General features: G+C 44.8%; 1 protein-coding gene across 2 annotated transcripts in view; it reads left to right on the forward strand.

Moving 5' to 3' along the window:
• BRINP1 (BMP/retinoic acid inducible neural specific 1) overlaps positions 1 to 26,876 on the forward strand; it is an 87,966-nt gene that overhangs the window by 41,035 nt on the left and 20,055 nt on the right. Inside the window, exons 3-6 of one of the 2 annotated variants that reach the window (XM_080561426.1) lie at positions 16,638 to 16,710; positions 17,854 to 18,044; positions 23,177 to 23,346; positions 24,642 to 24,747. In XM_080561426.1, the coding sequence (XP_080417552.1) occupies positions 16,638 to 16,710; positions 17,854 to 18,044; positions 23,177 to 23,346; positions 24,642 to 24,747 (540 nt within the window). The remainder of the gene's footprint in view (positions 1 to 16,637; positions 16,711 to 17,853; positions 18,045 to 23,176; positions 23,347 to 24,641; positions 24,748 to 26,876) is intronic. The other variant, XM_080561425.1, reaches the window with a different exon arrangement.

Below are 26,876 nucleotides of genomic sequence, written 5' to 3' on the forward strand. Positions count from 1 at the left end.
AGCTGGAGTCCGTACCGGTTACAAATGAGTTACCATCAGGTGCCACGGGGAAAGCGCACAGGGACCGAGTAGTAAAGGATTAGCCAGTGCACACAGAAATATCGAACAACTCACTACTACCTCCTATTGTGCTCGTGCCAGTGAAATCCTTCTTAGAACAGCATATTTTATTCAATTTTAAAGAGCTCTCAATTTTTCATTTAGGAAGGGAAGTTGGAGCAGCGTCCAATCTGTAATCAATCAGTCCGCCTTTGCAGAGCAGCTCTGAGGAAGTGCTCTTGCTCTTTGGTCCTTTATCTTCTCTGTGAACTCACAGAAATTATATTTCTGAATGGGATTAAGAGTGAGGGAGAGGAAGAACTACAGCCAGGGCAATGCTCAATAAACCTTACAGACCACTGTCATGCAGTAACTAGCCCTCCTGAAGCTATGCCCCACCACAGCACTTCTGTCTTCAGACAGAAGAATCAGATGAAGTCCCATAGAAGCTTGGCCAAGACTTTGAAAGGCATTTAAACACTTTTTAATGGTACTTAACTGTCTAAGTGCCAAATTCCTGTAGATTTTATTGGGAATTATAAAATCAGGAGCTTCTGACCAGGATGTCACTACCTTAAATGAGGCCGTCCATAACATAAGCCATGGATTTATTATCCCTGGTAATAAATCACTAGAAATACACAATGATAAAGGGTGTAAATAGCAGACACAGATCATCCAGGGATCTCAAAGCTCTTTGCAGCCATTACTTAGGGTTCTCTTTGATAGCAGAGGAAAAGACTGGGTTTTGTTTGTTTGTTTCAAATGAATAAATTAATCATTAGTAAAATATTATGCAGTTCATCAAATATATTATTCGCTAGCTATTTGTCAAAATAGCAGCTCAGTCATATATTATCAGAGCTAAACATTTATAATGTGTGTATATCTAGTCATCAGATGATTTATTCAGGCTTTTGTGGAATGAGTTAGTTATTGACCAGCTTAAATCACGGCTCCCTTGGGAGGCAGAGACAAATTAGGTTGTGAGCTCTTGGAGAACCCGGAGCATCTTTTTGTTGCATTATTGTTGAGCACCTGGCACCACAAGCAGAGTCCCGTGGCTGGGTTTCCTTTTGACACTACATCAATATGAATAATTATAATTCTGTTTATCTGTAGCCAAGGCCAGATCTATCTTGGGAAGGAAAAATTCAGCCACTAATTCAAGATCAAAACTCGATCTGGGTTCACCATGTTCTTGTAGGACCACTGCTTGAAACCAACATCAAGGTCCTTATCCCTTCTTAGATATCCCCACTCTCCACCCAGTTGCAGGAAAAGAGGGTTTAGGAATCCCTGTGCCCTGCTCCCTGTGCCAGATCACACAATTTTTGTGCTGCTAGGAAGGAACAGAGGAGCCCTTTACCAGGTCCCTCCCAGCTCCCTCACCCATGCCAGTGAGCTGGCCCCCTTCCAGCAGTGCCTCAGCAGAGCGGAGCTACGTGACCGACACTTGCTGGCTCCTGTTGGCATTCGTGACTGGCATCCCAGAGGGCTGCAGCTTCTTCCATGCCTTTATTGGTGTCAAACATCACAGCCGCTCCCTTGGGTTTTATTAGGGAAGCTGATGCCAAATCACCCAGCTTCCTCCTACTCGATAAAAAATGTTTATAACCCAGTAAATTCTAACATATCAGCAGCTTGTTATGAAGGGAAAAGGTCACTGGGAGAGAAAGAAAAAAAAAAAAAGGGTGCCCTTCCATTGGAAATTCTGACTGTGTATATACGAGTCAGCACCAGGAAAATATCTTTTGATATGAAAAAGTCTCATAATAGAAAATGTTGCAGCAATACAGGCCTCGTTTCTTCAGATAAATATTTAATATAGATCACTAAAGATTAATCGAGTACAGAAAAGAGTCTCTCCTATAGTTGGTGTGAAGAAAACATCTTCTCGTTAATTTATTATGGAGCCTGAAATGAGAAAAATCCTATAGAGAAATGCAGGGTACGGTTTCCATAGAGAAGCAGTGCACCGCACCAGAATTTATTTAGTGTGTGGGCAGAGGCCTTCCTAGAACCAGCTGCAGCGTGGCGTTCGCATGATAAAAAGTCCCGGTGTAGGAAGAAGCCTCACAGACTCATCGTGTTTTGCTGGGAGCCGTCTGACTCCTGCAGATCCTGGGGTTTCCAGAAAGGATGAGGTGGTGGGGCCCACGAGCATTTCAAAACACATTCCACCCTGGATGAAGACCATCTGGGCAGACAGAAATGGCATGTGCAATGTCCCAGGCTTCTCCTTCTGGAGAGGACACTTAGTCTTTTTGGAGTAAGATGATGCCTAAAGCTCACTGCAAGGAGAGGAGCCCCCAGTCTGAACTTGAAGGCTGCTCGCTTTATCCACAAGTCCTCCTAAGCATCTCCCTGACAGTTTCTCCAAGGAATTGTGGCCCTCTCACACTGTGCTTCTGACTGTGCTCCTGGCTTTGGGGCAGCAAAGTAAGAATCCAGGACACCGTTGTGTGATTTCCATCTCTCATGATGCCAGATAGTGTTTTGTCAGCCCCACTGTGATCAGTAAATGACAGGACCCCACTGTTTTCTACACCGTCTTCCACGGAAACCATGTCCGCAACCCTTCTGCAGCATTAAATAGGACAGTTACAGAGAATAAATCATAAATAGCAGCAGAGAGAAAATGAGGAAGAAAATAAGAGAGTCACAGGCAAGGGAGGAGAGAAAAGAGAAATGATCTCAGCTGGGACTGAAAGGGAACAAAGAGTAAATGAGGCAGGGAGATGCACGGAGGCTGCTCCAGATGGCCAGCCCCACTGACGTCAGGCCTCTTGCACCAGCACATCGGCGAGGTGTGAGCGAGGGGGGATCGCCTGCGCTGAGGTGGGGACTGAGAGGAGGTGGGAGAAGCTGGCAGCTCTGCCTGTGCCCAGGGACGGGGGAAGTGGAGGAGCCCCCTCCTGAAATGCAGGATTTAGGGACCAGAAACAATTCTGGAGAGGAGGAGGCTGTAACACGTCGCCCTTTCCAATGGGCCACGTCTAGTGGTTTCTGTAGGGCTGGTGCTTTCTCTCTTTTCCTACTTGAGCTTTTCACATGGGAACCTTTGCTGTTTCGGGAGTGTTTGTGCCAAGCAGCTGGCAAAACACCAGTCCCCAAGGGAGACTGAGTGCCACCAGCCAGACCCTGGGCACACCGCTCTGTGCGTTGCCGGGGGCCTTCAGGAGATGAAGGCAGGAGGAAGACAGAAGAAGCCTGGTTGGAAAATGGTTGTCTCTGTTTCTGTGGCATACCAACTCAGTGTCTCCTCTGCTGCCATCTCACAGAACATCATTTTTCTGCCTCATGTGGAAGGACAGAGGCACTTTAGCATCCTGCTGTCAGAACCCGAGAAACACAGGACAAAAAGGACCCTCCAAGGTCCCAGCATCCCACCTCCTGCTCTGCTGGGCATGATGTTTTGCAGTTTGAAGAATTCCCATCCTAAATCTCTAGGACTGTATGGACAGTCTCTTTGCAGACTGCACCTCCCAGCCTTTGGCTGCTCCCAGAACCCGAGTAATGTAGAAAAACCTAAATAATAATTCTCTTTAGTTCTACCACAGGCTATTGGACTTGATACAGGTGTGAGTGGATGGCAGGCTCTAGCCTGGGGCTGTGCAGGGGAAAAACTAACTGATTTTTAACGGCAGCAGGGACTCTTGCAGTCATCTAATGTAAAACCGATCTGCATTTAGAACATTTATTTGTGGCCTGTGGATCTAGTCAGATGTGCAACAGCTAAGCTACTCCTAGGATAACCTGGGGCTGCTCAAGAGGCTCCTGCTTTCATCTCCACAAACACCGTGCCTGGCCTGCAGCTTGGCCCCTGTCACCTTGGTGGGTCTTCATCAGCCGTGCCCCTCCATCGCGCTTCAGCCTGCCACTGCAGCGAGCCACAGATATCAGCTAAATAATACAAACATGGTTTTGTAATAAGTTTTCTATGCAGCTGGGATAAAATGCCAAACAGCATCAGAAAACAATCAGTCAGAGAAACTTGGCGCTGCTGATGAACTCACGGTTTATAATGGTTCATTGCCCAGGAAGATTGGGGCTCTAAATACAGCCTCCACCTGCACTGCCAGGCACAGGGACAAGAGGGGCAAGGAGCTGGGCAAGCAGGGATGAGGTCCGAGAGGTGGGGTACCCAGTGCATCTCCTGCTGGGACTCAGTGGATGTTTCCAGCCTGGTATCAGGGTTGGAAAAAGATACCTCTGATCCTTCTATCTGGAGATCAGCAAATGCACCAGCAGCTGGGCTTGGTGAGTAACAGCACAAATAGGTCTGCTGCAGAGGCAATGTTTGGGTGAGATAAACACGCACTTAGCGTGGAGGCCTCTGGGTGATGCTCTTGCTCAGGGCCCTTTATCTGCTTCCTCCCACTGCAGGCAGACTTGGGATGCCTCTCTCCCCCCAAAAGGCTTGTGACAGCTGCTCCCCTGAGCAAGTTGAAGTTTAACCCAAGCCCACGGCAAGGAGATGGTGTTTGACCTATCCCCCTTCTTCCTGGCATTTGCTCAGGCATTGGGACGTTTCCAGCTGACTGCAGGAAACAATGGGACCTGTTCCCTGCCAGATCTCACAGATTTTCTTTTCTTTTTTTTCCATTATTTGTAATACTGGAGGGGGGAGGAGGGGATTCCAATCAGCTTTTCCCCCCTCTTCTTTAAGCACTCCAGGTTTGAGTCACATAATTGTGTAACTCACAGCTTCCATTGCTTCCATTTAAAAAAAAAATAAGAATAGGCTGTCTTTTAGGATTGCAAACAAAAACCAGAAAAGATGAGTCTTTAAGTCTCAAAACCCAGAAGCCAACTAAAAAGCATTGCAGATATTGTTGTTTTGTTCAGTAGGTAAATATATACATACGCCTCAGAATCCTGGGGTCTGGTTTGTTACTTCCGAGCAGAGGCTCAGGGGTGCAATAGCACAGAATCCCTTATTCAGCCATGGGTATGGCTTTAGCTGACAGGCAGGCTAGGAGCTGCTGCTTTTTCTTCACCCAGTCCTCACCCACTGAAGTAGCTGTGAGGGGAGGTTTTCTCCTTAGCTTTCCTGCAGCATCTGATCTCCCCAGACTAGGTTTCCAGTGCCTTGTCTCAAAGAGATCCTGATGTTAACTTTGCCGAGAAAACCTGCCATGAAAGTGAAAGGTGTGGGAAAAAAGGAAGAAATTGACCTCATGGAAACTCCCACACAGACTCAGCAAAGGATCCCCTAGCCACGATGAAGGCACGAAGCAAGAACCTGCCAAGCCAAAATGAAAATCTGAAGCATAAGAGCCTTTACTGAAAAACAACCCCTTTACCCTCTATTTCACTCCCTACTAACCTGAACAAAACAAAACAAAACAAAAATAGAAAACTCCCCACACAGCTGACTTCTATTTCCTCCTTATATACCTCAAATGGCTGCCTTACAGGGGACAGCCCCTTATTCAGGGACTTTTCTTAGCAACAGGGCTCAGCTCCGGCCTTCTGCCCCAAACCCCAAACCCCAAATTCAGATGCTGCAGAGCCACTCTGCTTGCAGTGCAGAGCCCTGCTGGACCTTCAGGCTGCTTTTGCACGCAGGGCTGAAGTCAAGGAAATTTTGTTCTTATGTTCCCCAGGACCTGAATTTCACATCTGGACCTTTGCATGCACGCAACTTTGCAGATGAATTAAGTGATTCATGCAGGTAGGCACTTACACAGCTCGTTGCGTGTTGCAGGGCAGCCAGCAGTTTGCATTCCTGCCCTTCCAATGAACTCCCTCCATCCCCACAGTTTTTATGCCTACAGAATGGGTAGAACAAGCCCTTTTAGCTATTTTGGGGGTGCTTGAGGTTCAGTTGGCTAAGGAAACACTCTGGTGCTCCTTTTTACACTAAACCAGCCTCCTGTATCTTATGGCTATGATAGAGTCATAAAAAGAGAGGAATTGAGACAGCCTCAACTTGAAGTGGTATGGATTAGCTAGAGGCCTTAGAGATCTACAGCCTCCTCTCCCAGACCATCCTGCACGTTCTTCTTTGCTGATTTGAACACAACAGAGCTGGCAATCAACATAACCTTCCCAAAGGAAGTGGTTTGCATTTCATTAGATTGATTTCGTAACTGTTGGAGTCCTGTAACCACACAGAAGATGAATGTCACGGGTGTGCATTTGATCCCTCACCGTTACTATAAATAAGTCCAACACCTTCCTCTTGGCAGGACATCATACATTTCCGCTGCTTATACATAGCTCTTGAGTCCTCCCCAAAGGGCTGGGATTTAGGAATCTATGTGCAGTGGTGTTTTCTAAAGACATTTACTCCTTGCCCTGGTTCTGTTCTCCATTTGCGTGTTGCTACCCTCAGCCCTGTGGAATCCGATGCAAGAAGCAAACTACTGAAGTGAGCTGAGCAGGTAGCAAGGACCCTGGGGGGGCGACTGTTTCATGGCACCAGCAAAATGGACGGGTGCCTGGGACATGAGTTTGGCCATGCCCCCCCCTTCTACTTTAGTCCTTGCTGGGGAAATGCTTCGTCTGGCTCCAGATCTGGGGTAATTCTGTTCATGGCAGTGTTGGTTGCCTGTTAGATCTCTTCCTTGGAAAAGCTGTCCCTCTCTTGGTTTCTCTGTCTACGGTGACACATTTTTTTAAAATGCTTTAAGATCCATGTATCAAAGTCATAGGTAACAGTTAAAGGAAACATGACTCAAGATTGGGAAATTGCTAAGCACATGCCTGAATAACCAAGTTCTTCAGAGCATCACAAAGAGATCCCAGAAAACAAAGGTATTTGCATTCACTCATTCCTGTTCCCTGGATAGAACATGACAAAAAATAAAGCTTTTCCTTTATGAAATGTTGCACAAAAGGCATAGTTGTCTTTTTATTGCAGGCCACTTAGCAGCATGCAAAAAGATTGCCTTTCTTCAAGAGTTTGTGAATTTTTATTTTATTGTAGTCTTTTTATTTCCTCCATCAAAACATGTCTGAGTTTGAAATGGCATGACTAGGAATGAAAATTAAATACATCAAAACTGATTTTTGTTGAAATGAGGTTTTGGAGCGATCAGGGAATGTTCAAGGCTTTCTCACTGCTTGTGTTCAGTATTTTTGCTAAAGAGGGATGTAGTCTGAGGAAATGGGTCACCTTTTTCCTAGAGAAAATTTCTTCAATTTTACTGTAATTCTGAAATGTCACAGGCTTTTTGGGACAAGCTGTTTTTTTTTTTTGTTGGCTTTTTTTTTTTTCTTTTTGTAGTCTTGAACAAAACACAAACATCTTTGACTATAGATGGTTTGAATTTTGCTGCAGCTGTTCTCTGCAGCCTAATTTTTCAGCCCTTCACCTCTCACCTTATGCCCTTTGCTAGTAATTTCAGGCCCAGTTACCACCTGAATTCTGTGCTGAGAGGGGACAGTCTCTGTATATAGCCACTGTATATATCCTGCCATGCTGGATGTCGCTGTTAAAACTGGAAGCCTTGGCAATCAGCCTGTGTGTAATAGCACAGCTTGGAAACCAAGGGGATATTGAGCTGCAGAGCTTGGGGTGAAAGACCAGAAATGGGCATCCTGAGGAACTGTGAGGAGGATTCACTATTTTCTCCTAAGCCAAGTAAGAGGAAATACTATTATGGCACTATCAGAATAAAGCGTTAAGGGTCGATGAGGGAGAGGAAGGTGGTTTTATTTTACAATGACGGAACAGATTTTATTCACTTGTTTTCTTACACCCCACATGCTCATGAGTGCTTTCTGCAAGATGCCTTGCAATGGCAGGGGTATTGAGGGATGCTCAGAAAGAGTGATCGGGCATTGGGACAGGTCACCCAGGGAGGTGGTGGAGTCACCGTCCCTGGGGGTGTTCCAGGAAAGGTTGGATGTGGTGCTTGGGGGCATGGTTTAGTGGGTGATAGTGGTGTTTGGGGACGGTTGGACAAGATGATCTTGGAGGTCTTTTCCAACCTTAATGATTCTACGAGTCTATGATTCTATGCCAGCCATTGAGTGCTCACATCTCCTGAGTTATTCCGACTGGTGACCATGTGCTGGATCTGTGTATGCCTTTGGGTGCAGGCAGTGACCAGTCCCTCCACCCTATTGCGTCTCTGCAAGTCATGATTTCCCTACAAGCTCTCTACACACAGCCCAAGGAGATCCCCCTGAGAGGAACGCCCAGGAGCCCTCTCTTCCACCTGAAGGATATTCCCCAACAGAGAAGGGTATATGGAGCTTCTTCACTTCACTCAACCTGGACAAAACCCCTCAACCAGCCTGCGACACAAGGTCCCTGATGTAAGCAGGTGGCTGTGCCAACTGGCTGTCTTTAGCCATCCAAGTCACCCACCAGCACCCACGGCACATGGCTGGCAGTGCCTCCATCAGCTGAGGATGACTCAGGGCCGAGGGGGTGGGCGAGAGGGGACGGCTTTGCCATCGCTGCCTGCACGGGTACTGCTCTCGCTGAGCCCACGGGCACGGTCATGGTGCCCAGATGGCTCTGCCAGGACGGCCGCGGGGGCACAGCTGGGTGTAGGAGGCAGGAGGGGCTTGGTATTTAAACAGCAATTTTTTTCCTCCTGAATTTGAACCTTTGCCAAGAGAGTAGCACAACTGACCGGAGGGGGGTGATGGCTCCATTTTCTAACAACAGCTCAAATTTTGAAACATGGTTGCACGCTGCGTTGGGGAAAATTTTGTGCTTTTTGAGAAAAAGGGCAATCAAGGCTAAATTTCTGATACTTGCTTTCCCAGTGCTGACAAATGTTGTACTTAAGTAGCCAGTAGTGCAGTAGTCAGGTACCTAAGCCTATTACGTGAGAAATTAAAGTTCAAGCACACATATATCACACTTTTTTCATCTGAGTTTACTATGAACCAGGACAAGTAAAGAACAAAGCTTGGGGCTGTGGTGTCAAGATTACCAGCTTGCTATAGCTAAAATTAGGGGAAAAAGCTCCAGTAGTCCAAACACCTATATCTTCAGGAAACGAAGCAAGTGCAATTTAATGAAATGAGTTGTTCCAGACTATGTTCTTGCTACAGCCTTTGGTTCATACTGCTACATTCCTTTGAACATTGGTAGGCAATGGTGACCTAGTCTAGATGGTGAATTTTGGGGCAGGGCATCCCTGGCTTGATAAGAGGCTAAAAGGGGTAGAGAGTGCTCTCCATGGCATGATGTAGACCAATATTCCCCTGGGGGATAAACTATCTGCTCTATAAATTAGAATGTGTCTGCCTGTCTTCCATTTGAAACTTGCTTTCCAGAAATAATAGATCTAAATACTTTCAAGTATTAGCCAGGACTTCATGAAGAGTTCAGTCCTCTGACCTACTGCAGTCCTTCAACATGAAGAATTATCTATTAATTGTTATTATTATTTTCTTACCTGAAAGAACAATTTGGGGTCTATTCCTTTTTCTGTCCCATACTCCTGTACAGACTTAGTTAAGTCTCTCACCATCCTATGTCTTAGCTTCCTTCCAACCTGTTGTGTCTGACTGACTGATGTGTTGAGCGTAAGAACACACAAAAATAAGAAGGGAATTGGAAGAAGTGTGGAAAAGCTAAAATTGTACTTATTATCCCAGCTTTCCTCAAGACCATGCAAAATGCTATCAATGACTCAGATGTTTCCATCTGTTGCTTCAAACTGCTGGTCTTTGACAGCATGTTTGTGACAGCTCCTTGACTTCCCAGGATCTGCTTTCTCCTGAATTCTGGGTCATACTAGAGAAACATAAATCCAGGAGAATATGCTATGAAAAAAATATTATCAGCGTCATTGTAGTCGTAACCGCAGAAGTCAAAATGCCTGTTTCATAGACAAGTTTCTCTAGGCTACCTCAGATATTTTACTGGAGAATTGCTCTGGCTACGTTTCTTGTGATTTTTATCATAATTCACAGTGAAGGAATGGGTGTCTCTACACTGTCCTTTTCAGTGCTTGGAGCACAAGACCTGGCAGCCTATTAGAGTAGCTTCCTCGGTAGCTTAATAAACCATGTCTGGTTTAGGCAAGTTTTTAGGAGGAAAACAGCAACAGAACAGAACACTTCCTATTGTTGCTAATGTTTGTTAAGCTGCAGCCGTGCTAACAATGCTGGAAGCTCTTGTGAAGATGTCACTCTGGCTTCTAGCAGCCAGTATCAACCACTACGTAAATTGTAGTGGCTCAAAAGAAGCGCCGTCAGCCCAATACTGAAAACAGCTGAAATGGTGTTAACAGTAATGGGAATTACTTACAAGTGAGTCTCCAGGGTGGAGAAGGCTTAAGCAGGCTGGTGTTGGAAAGGGCATCTCTAACGCCCGAGGTGTGTGCTGCTTGCAATGAAACCTGCACAAAGGATATCGTGGGGAAAGCTGACTGGGATAAACACCCCACAGGCAGCTTGTGCTGTAACCTGGTGGGCGTGATGGGAGGGAATTGGACCAGCTGACTCAGGTGAAATATGGGAGTGGATCAGTAGATGACAGATGAAGGTAACTGGTGAGCTTACTCCATGCTGAAGTGTTTAGGGGTTACTATGTGTTAGCTGAGGGTGCAGAAACATCTAACTTAGAAGCAACCTCATTCAGCAGAGGGGGTAGTGACCTTCTCTACTGTGCTTGTTTGTGATTGTCTGATTGCAATGGTAGCTATGTTTGGATATTAAGTCAGAGCTAGGAATCACAGCCACATATTGGATATGACAAAATTTAATAGTGAGCAAAATTAATTATGACCAAATTTAATGTCCCATCTTTTAACTTGTATTTACCTATGCTGAAACACTCTGCTTTGACTTTCTAGTAATACATTTATTCCAGTTTCATCTTCTTTTAAACAAATCGATCTTGCCAGCACCCAACAATTACTTGCTGCCTCCTAAGAGACCCAAGTGTAGTCACATCCTAACAGAGAACACAGGACTCAGAGTCATGTTTGTCTGATCGGTTTTTAATTCAGTGCTGGAACAATCTGCTTACCCAGATACTTTCAAGGTCGCATGAAATCCACTTAACTTTGAAGTCATTTTCTTTCTTATTGTTTCTTGCAAACTTCGTGTCATTCTGGACTTATTATTCATTTCCCTTTCCTTATACAAAAAAAAACCCTCAAAATTTTCAGCCCTGGAATGTTTTTATTTTTATTTATTTTGCTAATATCAGAGAGACAAAAGGCAAATCTCTGTAACAGGAGAATCAAACAGGCTGAAATGATCACCTAAAATAGGGGGAGTTGTTGGGGTTTCAGACACCCTATCCAAGACCAAACATATGGTCAAAGTATACACCGAGGAAAAAGCAGCAGAAGATTCTTCCTCTGTCCTGAGGAGATCAGCGAAGGTGTTAGTAGTTGAAAAGCATTATTATATTTTTGCTATATGATTATCTTGAGTGACCCAGACAGTGACAGTCTTTCCCTTGGGTTCAGTTCTATCCAGGTGAATGTTCCTAAAGGAATAAAACTGGTATGGAAAGCACAGCATTAATCGAAAAATCAATAGTCAATTTATTTATCTTATTTACCTGCCAGCTGTCATATCTTAGCCTGCCTGTTTGTCTGGTTGTTATGCAAAATGCTGTCAGATTTTCAGCTTAAGTGATTTCTTTTTCATTCTTCTCTAGAATTAGATTTTTATTTCTCTCTCTCTCTCTCTTTTTACGGCAGAGCTTCATCCTCTGTCTAATTTGGAACTAGTTTGAATCTATGGAGTGGACTTTTCTTAAATAGATTAGGGGGTATGAGTGCCAAACCCTCACAGGAAACTAATTCTTGTGGTCCTTTGAAAAGCTCAGCTTTGAAGGCTGACTTCTTCATGCTGGCCTAGATAGAGAAGGGGCCAGGCTGCAGAGAAAACTGCTCAGAGAATATTGCAGTGCTCAGCCTGGGGCTGTCTGGCATTTTGAGGGCACAGACAAGAAATTAAACATCACCAAGCCCACCATGACCACAGACAGCCAGTACAGACTCACATTAAGCCAGATCTGGCAGTAAAAGATAAGCATTATAGTGCTGTGGTTGTGCTCACATCCTGTCCCCATGGCATTGTTTGCAGAGTCAAGGGCTCACAGCAACCTGGAAGAGCTGTCACCCTGAGCACTGAAGATAACTACTACTTTGTGCAGCCCCTGACTGGGACAATTAGACTGAGAAAAGGAAATACAAATCAAAGCAAACAAACAAAATTCCCAGCTTTGTTGTTGGAGCATCCAGGAGGATTCCAGAGGACTTTGGGCTCAGTTCCTGATGCTAACAAAAAGCTTATGTGTTACCTTGGCAAGGTCTAAAAGCTGTCTGTATTCTAGATCACACTCATGCTAACAACTAATAATACTTCTCTTCAACGTAGGCGCGCCCCAAAACGTTAGTCTTAATGACTGGAGGTGCTTGGACTAAAACAAGGGACAGACACATGTCTAGGCAGACTTACACCAAAGCCCAAGAGCACAAGAAGTCTCTAGGAGCTCTGTGTCTCTGGCCTGGCATCCTACAGACATCACCAAGTCAATAACGTGTGCAATAGGGCAGGCAGAGGACATGAAGTAGTGTTTTAACCTTGCTATTACTGACAAGAGTGCTGCCCTGTTTGGAAAGGCTCTGTGTGCTCATCACCTACGTGGGCAGCTGATAGCTTTTGAGCTGTGATCTATAAAAAAGGATGGAGAACCGAGGAGCAGAAAGGAGCTGGGGCCCTCTCCTTGCCCACTGCCTACGGAGTGGTGGGGCTGGGCCAGTCTGCTGAGTGTGCACTGAGTGGGATGCACTAACTGCCCTGCAAACCCTGCAGTTAACACAGGCAGCATCCCAGGAGCGGGAGGTGTTGGGATGTTCTACTTAGTGCGATTGTTATGGACTTAGTTCAGTGTCTTTCTGCTCTGTTTTTTTCTTTCTTTTTCCTTTTTCCTTTCTTTTTTTTTTTTCTTTTCTTTTCCCAAACAGACTCTGTCTTGCTCATTGTTTAATACATTTAATTTCTTTTTGGTTTGAAGCTACAATCCCTGAGGTCTGTACTGAACTTGTTTCTTTACTTACATCCTTTGGTCGCCTTCGCTGTTTGAAGATGGGGAATTTAATTTGCTCCGACGGCCTCTCTCTTTCAGACTTCTCTCCCAGGGTAAAGTTGCTCATGCCCTTGGATTCTCCTAGCCTTGCTGCTGCTGCATGGGTCTGGATGATGTACCCATTTCAGGCTTTTGACTTTTCTTCTCTCTTCAACGTTTTGCCCCTTTTTTGTGTTGTTTCCCTGGAGGGGTCATAGTGCTAATGAGTGCGGAGGCATCCTTAGTGACTCCCTCTGTCTGACATGCATGGCCTTGATGGCTAGCTCATTAACGCAAACTCTGAAGGGGCAAATATTTTCTCAGACATAGCCATATACAAGGAAAACGTGTGACAAGGAGGAAGAACTGAAATATGCATATTTGTCTCCCTGAGGCTACTGCATGTACTTCATCCCTCTATTTCCTCTCCTCTCCTTTAGGCATTAGCAGCAAGACGCTTCCTACCCCTTGCAGCCATTAAAAGAGCAGACTCTATTCAGTGCTTTCACCAGATATTAGAGAGCAGACTCCCCTTGCTGACCTGGCAGACATTTTCCTGTGTACTCTCCCCATTAGCATGGTCTGTCTACGCTGGCGAGACATTAGAGCATAAACAAGTGCCTCTCCTCCTCTACTCAGACGTTAGGTCATAGTTTCTCCTTATCCCGTCTCTGCATCAGGGATACAGATTCTTCCTCCTCCTCGTTAAGAGGTTTATCTCCTCTGTGAAGCCTGTAAAAGCTTCCCCCCCCGGCAGACGTTCAGGTGCATGCCAGGGATTTCCCCCGAGGGTCACAAGGCTCTGTATTAATCCCAACTGTATCGGGAGGTACCATCGTAATCCTGGTCAGCTCTTTGCGACTCCTTCACCTGGAAAACCGTCAAACAAGAGGGTTTGTTTATTTATTTATTTATATTCTCTTTTATAAAGTGCCTTGAGACCTGGGGAGGGCTCACCTGTGCTTACCAGGCAGTGGCATTAAGACGGTGGTGACGCTGAGGCTTCTGAGAAGCAATGGTCAGTGAAATGGCATCTGAGAAGGGTTTCTGGGAGGAAGAATTTCAGTGCCCCTTTGTACACATCATCCATAAATCCGAGGCCTGGATGGATCCTCCAAGGATTCCTAGATTCAAGGATCCAGTGGTGACAAGAAGGCAAGAGTGTGCTTACCTAGCCTGGTGCCATGGATTCTGTTTTGGCCAATAACAGCTGCTTCTGCAGAAAATGCAATTAAGTCTGACATTGAAAGTTAATAGAAAACCTGTTCTTGAAGGTGTTTTCTTCACAGATTTCAGGAGTTACTGGTTGGTTCATCCCCTAAGGCAAGAGGTGTACAGTTTCCTGCAAAACTCCTTTTATATTTTATTTTTTAGGCACTTCAATAATTCTAAGCTATTTCACTGGTCATATTCATTAATGTCAAGTCTGTTTTCCAAAATTGTACCATAATCTTGTCCTCGGGTGCATCCTACAGCACAGAGCTCTACAGCTTCCACTGAAGATTGCTGGTATTCAGAGGGTTGCTTTGAATATGAAATATGCTGGTACTGAACCAGTCAAGTTTAAAATGTGGTCAGGTACTTGTGGTCATTAATGAGGAAGCTAAACAATACTATATCATCTGCTTGACCAGTCCCAACCAAGCAACAATACACAGGCAGGTAAAACAGCCAAATACTCCAAATACTATGCTATAAACTAAAAAAAAAAAAACAAAAAAAAAACAAAAAAAAAAAACTTGAAGAATGTCACTAAGTAAATTCAAATAATGCATAAATTAGAGGGAATTGCAACTGGCTCATAGATATTCTATGAGCAGAAGATAAACATCTAAGTTAGTTGCATAAATTATTCATCATAACATATTTGCTCAGCTTTTCTCATCAGCTCTGAAAACCACACATCTAGACATTTGGAGAGGATAATAGAACTGGGCTTTCACCTCTATGAAATGCCCTAGGAGCAGGAAGCTCCGGGGAGGGACTGCATGCAAAAGAACCCCGTGGAAAAAACTCTTCTTCAGTATGATGTGTTAGATGTGGATGCTGCTAAGGAGTTTTCTACTACATGAACGGGGACTGAAATTGTTCCTTGGTAGCAGGCGAGGTTGAAGATATAGTGACTTCTTTTAAACTCCTCCTTTTGCCTCTTGGTAGTGGTGGCAACAGATTATTTTGGACCTGATGTAAAAATAAGTAAATAAATAAATTAATTAATTAAAATAAAATAAAAAAATCCACAACCTATTTTTCCCTTGAAAAAAACTATTTACCAAGTTATCATTTTCTCCTTCAGTCTTCTCCCACCTCTTCTGCCACTGCTTTCCATTACAGGGCCCTGACTGTAACTCTTTGCCCTGCCTGCCTCCACCCTCTGGAGACATTCCTTGGGTTTGGGTGTTGATATATCAATAAAGCCCTACTAGAACAGCTGCATGTTTCAACTCCACTGTTTTTGCTTTGGAATAGATATTTTGACAGTGTCAAAAGCAAACTTTTCTATGCTCTGTCTGGTAACATGAAGCATTCCCATGGCTTTTTCTGAAAACATGCTGGCTCTAGAGGGTTTATCTCCCCTAACTGTATTGATAGCACTTCCAGGAAGCAGCAATCTGAAAGCAGAAGTGTGCTTGATTTTATGGGAACTAAAAATTGTCCCTTTGGAGAGGAAGCATGCAGGCAGCATTTTTCCTACACTTATGATCTTTATGGTAGGAATTTCAATTTATTATAAGACCTTGCCTGTCTTTTAGCATCCAAATTTGCATCTTCCCGTGCAGTGTAACTGCTCTGTCATGAAAGGACCATTCCTTCTTCATGCAAAGGGGATTCTCTTCTAGAGCCAGGTTTGAGATCATGAATGATGACAGCAACCTGTCTCTGGAGTGTCAGAGATTAGCTATTTTTCTTCACTTTTAAGGTTCTACCTATCATCAAAAGCTATTGTGGGTCCCCCAAACATATCTCTCCCAGAGATACTAAGTAATGGATTTTTACACTATTTTGGGACTGCAGAGGCGACAGCTTCATACAGTAAATTCATGGATGTTGCTAACAGACTGTTGGCTCCAAATCTGTCTGTGGATAACAAGTACATGTTTTTTCCACTCATGAAGTTAAGATCCTGGTGTTCCTTCCGTCCGTCCGTCCGTCCCTCCTTCCTTCCTTCCTTTCTTTCTTTTCTTTCTTTCTGTAGAGATTTTTCTGGAAAAGACCTGTGCTCTTCAGATTTTATGCTTTGACATTGCTGACTTTTAGGATGCAATCAGCAGGGTGTTCTGCTTTGAGATTTTTCCTTGGCTTGGGAAAGCCTAGGAGCTACAGAAGGGGCATTATCTCAGATGTAAGGAGACATTTTGAAAGAAAAAGCTGTCACTTTGTTGTTTTAATGAATGCACTGCTGTTAGGCAGCCTGGGTTGTTGTGATGGTATGCAATCAAAATAAATACATGCATAATTGCATTAAATAAAATAACCTAACACACATAAAATGGACTGGGTGTAGAGTCAGTCTGGGAACAAAAAACTCTGCCTTGTGATCCTGGCTCTGCAGCTGACTTATGGCATCTCATATCTGCTTGCTTGTCAGGTTCTTCACCAGCAATGTGGGATTGCTGGTGCTGGTTGACACACATTGAGAGAAAGTGCCATGTCAGTGCCAGGTATTGTCATTCCTATTATTTAAATGAAATTTCTGTCTTAAATCTTATTTAAAAGGAATAAGTGAATGAAAAGGGACAGAGAAGTCTGTGACTTGATTATCTGGGAGATGGGTTAAGATAGTGCAGAAGTGTCATAAGAGAGTGGTTATAAATAATATCCTTTCCTTTCAAGAAGGCCCTGCTCAATAGTTTTCAAAGGACATTAAGAGGTTTCTCATCTTTTAGGTGCTCAGCTGGTGATGTATTTCAGAGGCCTGGTTTTTAGTTTGCAGGTGGGCAAGTTTTTCTCCAGACATTTCCCTTTGTGTTGTTTCAGAATGGATACTTTTAATAAAGAGCTGCTTTTGCAAACATTATTTTTTTTCAGTTGTTATCAGTTTTAAAGAAGGGATTTGAAAATCACTTTATAGGTTTAAGAAAGAAAGAAAGAAAGAAAAAGAAAAAGAAAGGAAGAGAAAGAAAGAAAAAGAAAGAAAGAAAGAAAAATGAAAGGAATAGAGAAAAAACCTCCATTTTCATCCTATTCTCTGTTTATATTTGAATCGATCCTTCTGGATAGTTTATCAAGTAAATTATTTTTCAAGCTGATTTTTTGCTGGACTTCCTAGAGCTGAAAGATTAAGATGTTGGCACGAAGTGTTATTCCTTCAGCCTGTTTTACAAAAGCAGTAGCTTTGAATACCAAGGGGGCTTGTGAACACAGGGGCAGAAAAATATAGCAATGATCAGACCAGTCTGCATCTCAAGTATGCCTAATTGACTGGTTGTTTGGTGATGGAAGCCAGAATTTGCTGCTTTAGGGAGAGGTGTAAAACCCCAAAGTGTGTGAGGGTGAAAGAACCAGCCTGCTTTCTTTGTAGAGAAACGCAGCCCTCTGCCAGACATCTCTGGAGACTCTGAGGCTGCCTCCTCGGCATCCCAGACCCTGATGCTCAAAGTGCATTGTGGCTGTGCAGTAATGTCGTACTTCTCTTCTCCTTCCCCTCCCTTTCTGTCCAGCCTTGCAGCCTCACGTGTGTATCCATGCAGGGGTGTCCAGCAGGATCATCCCCTTCACCATCCTCCTTCCCTGCCCTCAGAGGCTCTCCCTGCCCCTCTAGACTGAGAGCCTCACCCCTCTTGTGTTCCTGTCTTGTCATGTAGGGAGTTTGCCCGTTGGAAGGTGAGGAACACAGCCATCGAGCGGAGGGACCTGCTCCACAATCCACTGCCCCTGATGCCTGAGTTCCAGAGAAGCATCCGCCTCCTGGGCAGGAGACCCACCACGCAGCAGTTCATTGATACCATCATCAAAAAGTACGGCACCCACATCCTCATCTCTGCCACCCTGGGAGGTAGGTGGACAACCTGGACCCTTTCACACTGGTGTCGGTGGTGGGGTGGAGAAGGCACCGGGCAGCACCTGCAGACCTTTGGCCGTGCCATGTAGGGGCTAGCTGGTAGCGCAGAGCCAGGTTCCAGCTCCCCCAGCCTCATCCCATCTCATCATTAGGTTTGAAAGTCTCCAGAGTACAAACAGCCTTAGCAAATGAATTCACAGTGCGACGGGTACATGTTCAGCATCTGTGATACGTGTGCACCTGCACTCCTCTGACACTGGCATGTGTGTACTGGTGTGCATCAAAATAAAAGTGCTTCATTTAGCTGGGGAGCCTGTCTGCTGTTCCCCTGCCCCGGCCTTAATTCGGCAATAGAGTGTGTTGATCTCTCTTTTCTTCAGTATGAAACCAAATGCAGGGGGAAAGCATCCTTTCTGGATGGAAGTGGAGGAATTTTAAAGAGCTCCAGGAAAAGGGGAGCTCAAGGAGCTGGGCAGGGTGTGTGTGCAGCACAGGGAGGTCTGTGCTGAATGCGGGAGTGAAAGCAGTAACAGGGGCCCAACCACTGAAATAACACAGCTGAGTAAAATTCCACGTGTATAGAGAAGGACTGTAGAGAAGTTTGCCCATGCAGGCAAAATATGTCAGTGGTGCCAGAAGACAGAGAACTGTAGGGCCATTAACCCATATGCAAGCACTGCCATCGGTCCTGCATAAACATTTCAAGTACTGAGTATTGAAAACAGGAGGGTTGAAAATCAGCAACTTTCCTGTTGATTTTTTTCACTTGTATTATTTTTACCATTCATTATCCCTTTGGGATGTGCATTTAAATGCCTTTGCTTTGAGAACAGGTATCCATAAGAAGGATGCTGCACTGGTAAAGGGTCTTATTTTTAGTACAGAGTTTGTTGCTGTCGCTTCTTACAGTGTATCTGACCTCCAGCCTCGCCACGTTGCGAAGTTTGTAGTGAACTTTGAGGAATTTCTGGCCATCTGTCTGCTCCCAAAGCATTCTGCAGACACTCAGATGAGATGCAGATGAGATCAGATGTGTGCATATGATTCATGCACAAATGAGGTGGTAGGGAAATTGATGCAGTTCCACTGAAATCGAATGACCTCTCATGCAGCAACTGTCCTTCAAAGAACCTCGAGCTGCTCTTCCAGCCCAGCGACTCGAACCGGCCACTCCACCAGCAAGACGTGTGAGAGAGGGAAGGTCTCCGTGCACTGAAGTGTGCGAGTAACTGCCTGCATCAGGCCTTACAGAAATCGCTTTAAAGATAATCTCCTCTTTATTGAGGAAACAGTTTTCAGGACCGTATTACAGAGCCCAAAACAGACAAGTAAAAAATCATTAAGGAAAAAGAGACTTCTGTTTGGGTTCACTTTTCTTTCCATTGACATGCCTTTTTTTTCCTCCTCCCTGTTCACATCCCTGGAAATTTGAAATAAGAAAGACCTTTGATGTTGAAATATATTTTTAATTTTGCCTGGGTGAGGTTTTGAATTATTCACAGTGGCTTGTTTCTTCTCCTGATTTTACAACACAACAATTTTAAATATGCAGAGACTTGTAACGAGAACTGGTGTTGGAGAAGAGTGCTAAATGCTCGATCAGCCCAGAGCATGGTGAGCAACGGTGGGGGGAAAAAAGAAGGATTTGTCTTGGCAATGGCAGTCCTACAGAAGATGCAGATGAGGCTGAGCATGCATTATGCAAGGAGGACACACTCTAAAGCACAATCTGTGGGCTAAACAAGACCGCTGGGACATAAAACCAGACATGTCCTGGCAATCCCAAGAACCCTGGTCTCCTCAAAAAAAGTTACAGACATCCTGTTTTGGATTACAGTGCTTTGTAATTTAGCCTGATGCCTTATTAGGTTGCAAATGAGTGACAAATGCAGAGGACATTTTTTTGCTCTTAAATGCCATCTGTTGCAGGGACCCCAGGAGGCTGGGTGATGGCTGAGGCCAGCCCAGGCTGAATACAGCAGCTATTTTCACACCTGGCCACATGAGGAACACTTCTGATGCCTTTCAACCTGCAGAGCAGCTGGGTCCCCCCGGAGCCTAATAAAAACCCAGCTCTGCTCCAGTTTAATTCTGACAAAGGGACTGGTGAGGGGTCATTTTGAGGGCATCCATGCCCTGGGATGGAGCGCACAGAGCTGAGAGCCAATTTGCAGGGAAAGCCCTGAAGGAAAGACAACTTTGAACATAGCATCCGCTTAATAAATGAGAAATTAAGTCTTAATAATGCAGCAAAAGTCTATTAACCTCTCTTGATCTAAGGGTTGCTTGCTCACATACACTCTCCATGGGGATGCAGTGCTTTTCCTGGTCTGCACACGTGTGCACAGCATAGGTTTCCAGCAATGTTATCTCTGCTCAGCACCCTTCCCTCCTACGGACAGCATTTGTCCTTCAGGAAAAGCATCAGATCTCATGGGCTTTACCTTCCTCTCCTTTCTTCCTCCCAGTGGAGGGGTCCAGATGCCTCAGGGAGGAAAAGTGATGGCTTTTGTTAGGAAATCTTTGATCTCCACCGCCCCAGAGCACAGGGTTCTCTCGTCTGATGTCTGGGATCTGTCTCAGTGGCTCATTGCCTGCTTCATGTTGTTTGGGGACCCAGAGCTAACGGTGGAACTCCTGCTGATCTGAAACCTGTGTCACTACCAGATGCAATTCAAGCCAGGCTTCCCAGTTGCTGTCTGTCCAAGGCACCTCTGACCCCAGCGTTCCTCTCACTACAGTCTGCACTGAAAGGGTCTTGAGTTTTATGCCTTGGCTATTAGAAGGAGACATGATATTTTTTTTCCCCCAAAAAAGCTGTTTTTTCCACTTCTGGTATAATCGCAGAATTGATGATACCTGAATCCCACAGGTTCCTCTAAGGTGCAGCTCAGGCAAATTACTCCAGGCCTTCCTTCTTCATTCACAGCCTTATGAAATGGAGGCATTCTGGCCCCATTTACATCAGCTGCATCTCCACGCAGCTAAATACTTACGTTCCCTGAGCAACACAACACTTTGGGCTCAAAGTACACCACTTTCACGCCGATCCAACCTCCGCTCCCCCAAACCTCTCCCACGAGGCTGGCCTTTCAGTGGCAAACAAGTCGCCTCATGAAAATTCACAAAGTCTGACCTTCCTTCAAATCCCCCTGGAAAGCTCACCTCAGCGATGAAACCTGAAAATGCATTGACAGCGGCCAGGCATCTGGTGTGCTGTAGCTGCTGCTTCTCACGCTAATCACTGCCGTCTTATTACCTCGTGCTTTCCTGGTGTTTGTTGTATACACCTGTAGTGTCTCGTCAGATACTTGGATTTTAAATCCTCCGGGAGAGGAACCATCTTCCTGCTGTGTGTGTGGATGTGACAGAGCCTTGATCCTTGCCAAGGACTCTGTATGCCGCCGCTCAGTGCATAATAATGTTAAAAGTAAGAAAGGAAATCAGAGCTGGGCATTTTCCAAGGAAAACGTTTTTTTTGTGGAAAGTAATAGTGATGACGCTGTTTCCGCTACAACTTTGGTTGTGGTCCGAGGATAATACATTGTTTCTTACAAAAGATTAAAGACAGAAAGTTTTCCATGCCAGGCTTCTCCACTTAGCTCCTATGAAGCCAATTAAAAGATTTCAGCTGATCAATTCCTTTGATGAAAGGTGTCTTCTTTGCACCCAAAATTTCCATTTTTCATCTCAAAGCCAAAGGCACAATCCTCAACGTACCAATTGCTTGAATAAACTGAAATACAATACAAATATTTTGATTTTTAATCAGAATATTTTTGGTTTGTTTTCAGACATTTGGCTTCTAGATAAAAGCTGAAACATTTCCAGGGAAAGGAAGGGGGAGGGATTACAGGCTTGTGTGGGGATTTTCTTGAGTTGTTTTGCTTTATTGTTTTGTTTTGTTTTTCTTGTTTTGTTTTCATATAGGCAATAAAAAAATTGGACAAATCAAATTACTTCAGCTAATTAGAATTTCTAAGAAAAGTAAGTGCTTGTTCACTAAAAAAAAAATAATGCTGAGGAGCAAAATATTTCCTGGCCTAAAAACTGGTGATGCATTTTTTTGACCACAATATCACTGTCAGAGGCAGTGTATTCATCAGTGGTTCATCTATCAAACCAGAACGAATCATTCTTCTCATTAAGAAGGCTATGTAGAAATGGCATATTCCTACCTTCGGTGTCTATTCTCTTCATTTATTAAAATCACAGCTTCACATGTTAAGGATGCAGGAGGGTGTTCTCCATTTTTACTCTTTTAATGCCAGCCTCACGTTAAGAATGAACCAGTTTTTCATCTAGATCACAGCACAAATTGAACTTTTAAGTAAATATTACTTCTAAGCTTTGTGTCCTTTTCATATATCTCTTGTTAGACTCAGGTTTCTGCTAATATTCAGGATGTCTGCTGCTAACAGATCCCAACTGCTTCACTCTCAGACTCTGTGCTTACTGGCTCAAATTCACTTACCGTTCCTTATCTGGAACAACGTTTTTCACTCCCCACTTAGATTCACTAAATGAGACTCTAGGAAAGGAAACCAAGCAGAGAAGGGGCTTGGTTTAACTTTTCTTATTTGCTCCCCTTCACTCACCCTTCACCCTTTTACATAGCTGCTGGAAGCTAAAGAGGTACAAGTAGCATTTTTTTGTCTTCTGTACCCACCTATGTACCTATGTCCTGATTGCAAATTAAATCATCATTTATTCCTTCTAGAAATCAGGGTGGAGACTTGCATAAGAGTGACATCTGCTCCTGCCAGGTGTGCATCGTTCTAAATGTACTGCTCACGAAGAAGAGCGTTCCTCAAGTGGGCTGAATTGTCTGAATCCTTCCCAGCAGCTGGGGTGAAGCTGTACTAACTAATAATGTCCAAAACGTCATCTACTGACTTGAGTGGAGCTGCTCTATAAGTGTGGTGGATCTAGCCTTACTGGTTGAAAAGAGAAGGAGGCTCATATATTCTAGCTCCTTAGTACTGATGAGGAAGGGTAGATTCATCTGAGAGTGTTGCATTTTTCTTTCTTTCAGTGCAAAATAAAATACCATGCATTCCCGTTGAGGTGACCCTACACGGCAAACTCCTGGGCCCCACTGACAGCTCCTTTTCTTTTTGCTGCAGGAGAGGAGGCCTTGACCATGTACATGGACAAAAGCCGCCTCGACAGGAAGTCAGGAAACGCCACCCAGAGCGTGGAAGCCTTGCACCAGCTTGCTTCCTCCTACTTCGTAGACCGTGATGGCACCATGAGGAGACTCCACGAGATCCAGATCTCTACCGGAGCAATCAAGGTACCATGTCTTGCTCCAGGAAGCAAGAGGATCATATTCCCATGCCAATAATGTAGGGACTTGGGGCAGGGCTTCGCCAGTCCAGTGTAATATCTTTCTTGACGACAAGTTGTTCTGTTCCCACACTGATTTCCCTAGGGTGAGTTGTTCTGGTAGGGACCTTACAGAAGAACTGATCTCCCCAGGGCCAGTAATGTCTGGAAAGGTGTGGGAATTCATTGTGATGGTTTTGTAGGGTAGGTGACAGAATACCATTGTGCGTGGTAGTGACCTCTGGAAGGGAGAGAAGGAACAAATGACCCAGATCAGTAATGGAAATTGGAGGGGAAAGGCAGGTCTGTGAACTTGGCAACCCCATGCACCCCAGAAGTATTTTCATCTTGTAGCTCTAAGTCAGCTAAACATCTCTCAGGTGAATTCACTACAAGAAAAGGTGAAAAAATGAGTGTGGCATTACCAAGGCATCTGGAATGAAATGGACTGAGAGACAGCTTGGGGGTTGGAGCAGAAAGGAGGGGGAGCTGCTCAGAGCATACGAAATAGGGAAAATGGCTCTGCAGACAAAGGCTGCCTTCTCTGAAAGCAATCATCTTATACTGGGGAGGGATTTTATTGTTGCAGAGTTCACTCCAGGGAAGGCAATGTGGATGGAGTCGTCATTGTTAGCCATTTCTGAAAGGTTTCAGCTCTTGTTATTGTTCTGTGGTGTCTCATGGCTGAGTCTGTTCCCTCCTGGATGGGAAATCGGATTGAGATATTGAAACAGTGACAGCAGATAATCGCCCTTTGTGAATTCAGGAAGGGCAGCTCTCCTCCATGGTTGGAAACCAACAGCAACAACCACAGCAGCAGTGCTGCAGGTCGTCTGTGCCTCCATCTATCCTTAGCACAAGGATGGTGTGCACATATGCTGTGGGCGCACTAGGTGCCATAGCAGGCTGGCAATCTATCTCTGCAGCTTGCTGCCCGGTAAGAGAAGCCAGAGAATAATTCTTCAACTGTCTTCTGGTGCTCTCCATTGGAGATCCTCTATGAAAAACATCAATCTGTAGGACCCCGTTTCCAAGCCCAGAATAACATGTTGAACCATGACGAAAGCAGGCAAAATTCACTGTATTTTTCCCAGCTTGTGAGTGCACCAAGCATTAGCCATGTCTGTCCAGTGAGGGGCATTTTTCCCCAATTACATAAGATGTATTTTGGGTTGCATCAGATGGGTCCGAACTTGGCTGGGGAAGACGTGATGCTTTAACCAATGGGAACACTCCTCTCTCTCTTTTCAACATCCTCTGCAGGTAACAGAAACTCGGACTGGCCCCCTGGGCTGTAACAGCTACGACAATCTGGACTCTGTGAGTTCTGTCCTTCTGCAAAGTACTGAGAGCAAACTCCACCTGCAAGGTAGGGCCCGGGGGGAGGCAGACGGTAACAGAGGGCATGGAGCGGGGGGATGAGATGAGAGATGGGTGGCCCTTTTCTAACCTTTTCCCCTCTCATTTGCTTGGATTGTCATCTGCCTTGTAAGTTCCCTGAAGGAGGACCAGTGGCTTCTGGTGGCTTCACATGATGCTCAGCACAGCAGGGTTAGGGCTCGGCAGGGCTGAGCTAGAGGCACAAGGAGCTGCAGACTGGACTCGAGTGAAGAATCTGGGTTCCCTCCCACCCCTGCACTGAATTGTGGTGGATTTCTGTGTATTATACATTCACCGATATAAATAAATGTGACCTTTTCCATTAATATTGAAGGGACATACTGCCCACATCTCTCTTTGTCCCTCCCAAATTGCTGATTTGCGTAAGAAGTTTGCAGATCAGCTTTTGGGACTCTCTAATGAACATAATCTTCGAGAAAAGTCACAGAGGTTTTATTTGGAGGCTAGAAGCCATGGCTTCGGTCCCAGCTGGGGAGCTAGTCCAGAAGTCAACAGATAGAGGTCATGACTGAATTAATAAGTAAATACATGCTGGTTAGCAAGAAGTCAACTTCAGTAGAATGAGAAAATTCACTGGGCATGTAATTTACTAAGGTTATTCCCAAGTTTTTGAAAAAATAAGGAAATGTGGGATTTAATTGCTCATTTGCCCAGATGGTTTTATTTCTGGAATCCTTGTACTTGCACAAATTTTAATTTTTCAGATGAATAGGCTACATTACATCTTCCGCTTTGAGTATAATTTGGCAAGTGCCGTTTTAATCTTGGTTTCACAGAAACTGGGTTTCATTTACTGAGTCATGTTGCGGATATATTATTATTGTTTTTGTTATTTGCCTTTAAAAATAATAGGCAGGTTGCTTTCACTATTCCGGTGATTGTCTAAATCACTGAATTCTGGTACTTACCTAATTAACAATAAGCATTTTGAGACTTTTTATATACTGTGATGATGGCTGCTGGTAATGAAATCCTAAGGATGACACATCAGATAAGTAGGTAAAGAGCTAAATAGACAGACTGCTTGACTTACAGGCAGACAAACTGGTAAGTAAGTAAATCAGTAGGTCTCTATTGGGTATCTGGTCCTAAAAGGGAAGAGAAAAAGCAAGATAGCTGGGAGGGGGAAGGAGAGGGAGGAAGCGGGGGATTTTAGAAGAGAGGGGGCATGGAAGATGGATGAGGCTGTGATTTCTGATAGCAGCAGACAGAGGGCTGCTGCTGCAGGACCTCATGGGTCAACCAGATGACGGTTTCATGGACTTCCATGGCATAACCCAGAGCAGAAAGGGGCTAGATCCAATCCAAGGCAGATGGTGATGTAAGGAAGGAAGGTAAGAGCTCTTCCTAATAGAACAAAGTGACCTTTAAAGCTACACCTGGGTGTTTTCTTTCAAATCCGGAGTGCGGTTCTTGGGATAATTACCCGGGATCCTTCTTCTGCTCTGAGAGGCCTCATTAGGAATTAGTCACAGGGCTGTGGGTAATGGATTGTGACCGAGTCTCCTCTGATCTGATTAGCAGCCAAGCATGAGCTGCTGACAGAAATCCATGTTACTACCTTCATGTCACTCTGGCTCCGAGGCCGGCTCAATAAAAGAGCAGCATCTTCGTGACAGGGAGAATTTCTATTTCTGAACTTGCTTGTTGCAGCCCAGTCCTGAGAGTCGTGTTTTCAAAGACCTGCCCTTTAGGAGATGTGGTGGCTGGACCCAAAGCCAAGCCAGGCTTGCAAGCAGGGTTCAGAAAGGTCAGCCAGCCTGGAGATGTAGGGGTGGACCTGGAAGTGCAAGGTTCAACACCTGTGGTTACATGGACAAAGCAGCATCACTAATTCATAAACCAACATCCTTGTGGGCCCAGCATGCATGTACACCTCTATCAGACCTCTGCATTATGGTCTATATACATGTCTATTTGTCACAGAGCTCAGGTTTCCCATCTTCCTAGCACTGCCTGGAGGCAGCTCCCCTGCCTTGTGCATGGGGCGGGCTGTGCAGTGATGCATCCTGCTGTGGGCCAGGGTCTCAGTGGTGACTGCACACGCTGACACCTCCATATCCTCCTATCCCTGACACCAGCACAAAGTTGTCCCTT

The sequence above is a fragment of the Anser brachyrhynchus genome, assembly GCF_964034855.1.
Source record: "Anser brachyrhynchus genome assembly, chromosome: 19".
NCBI classification, from domain to species: Eukaryota; Metazoa; Chordata; class Aves; order Anseriformes; family Anatidae; genus Anser; species Anser brachyrhynchus.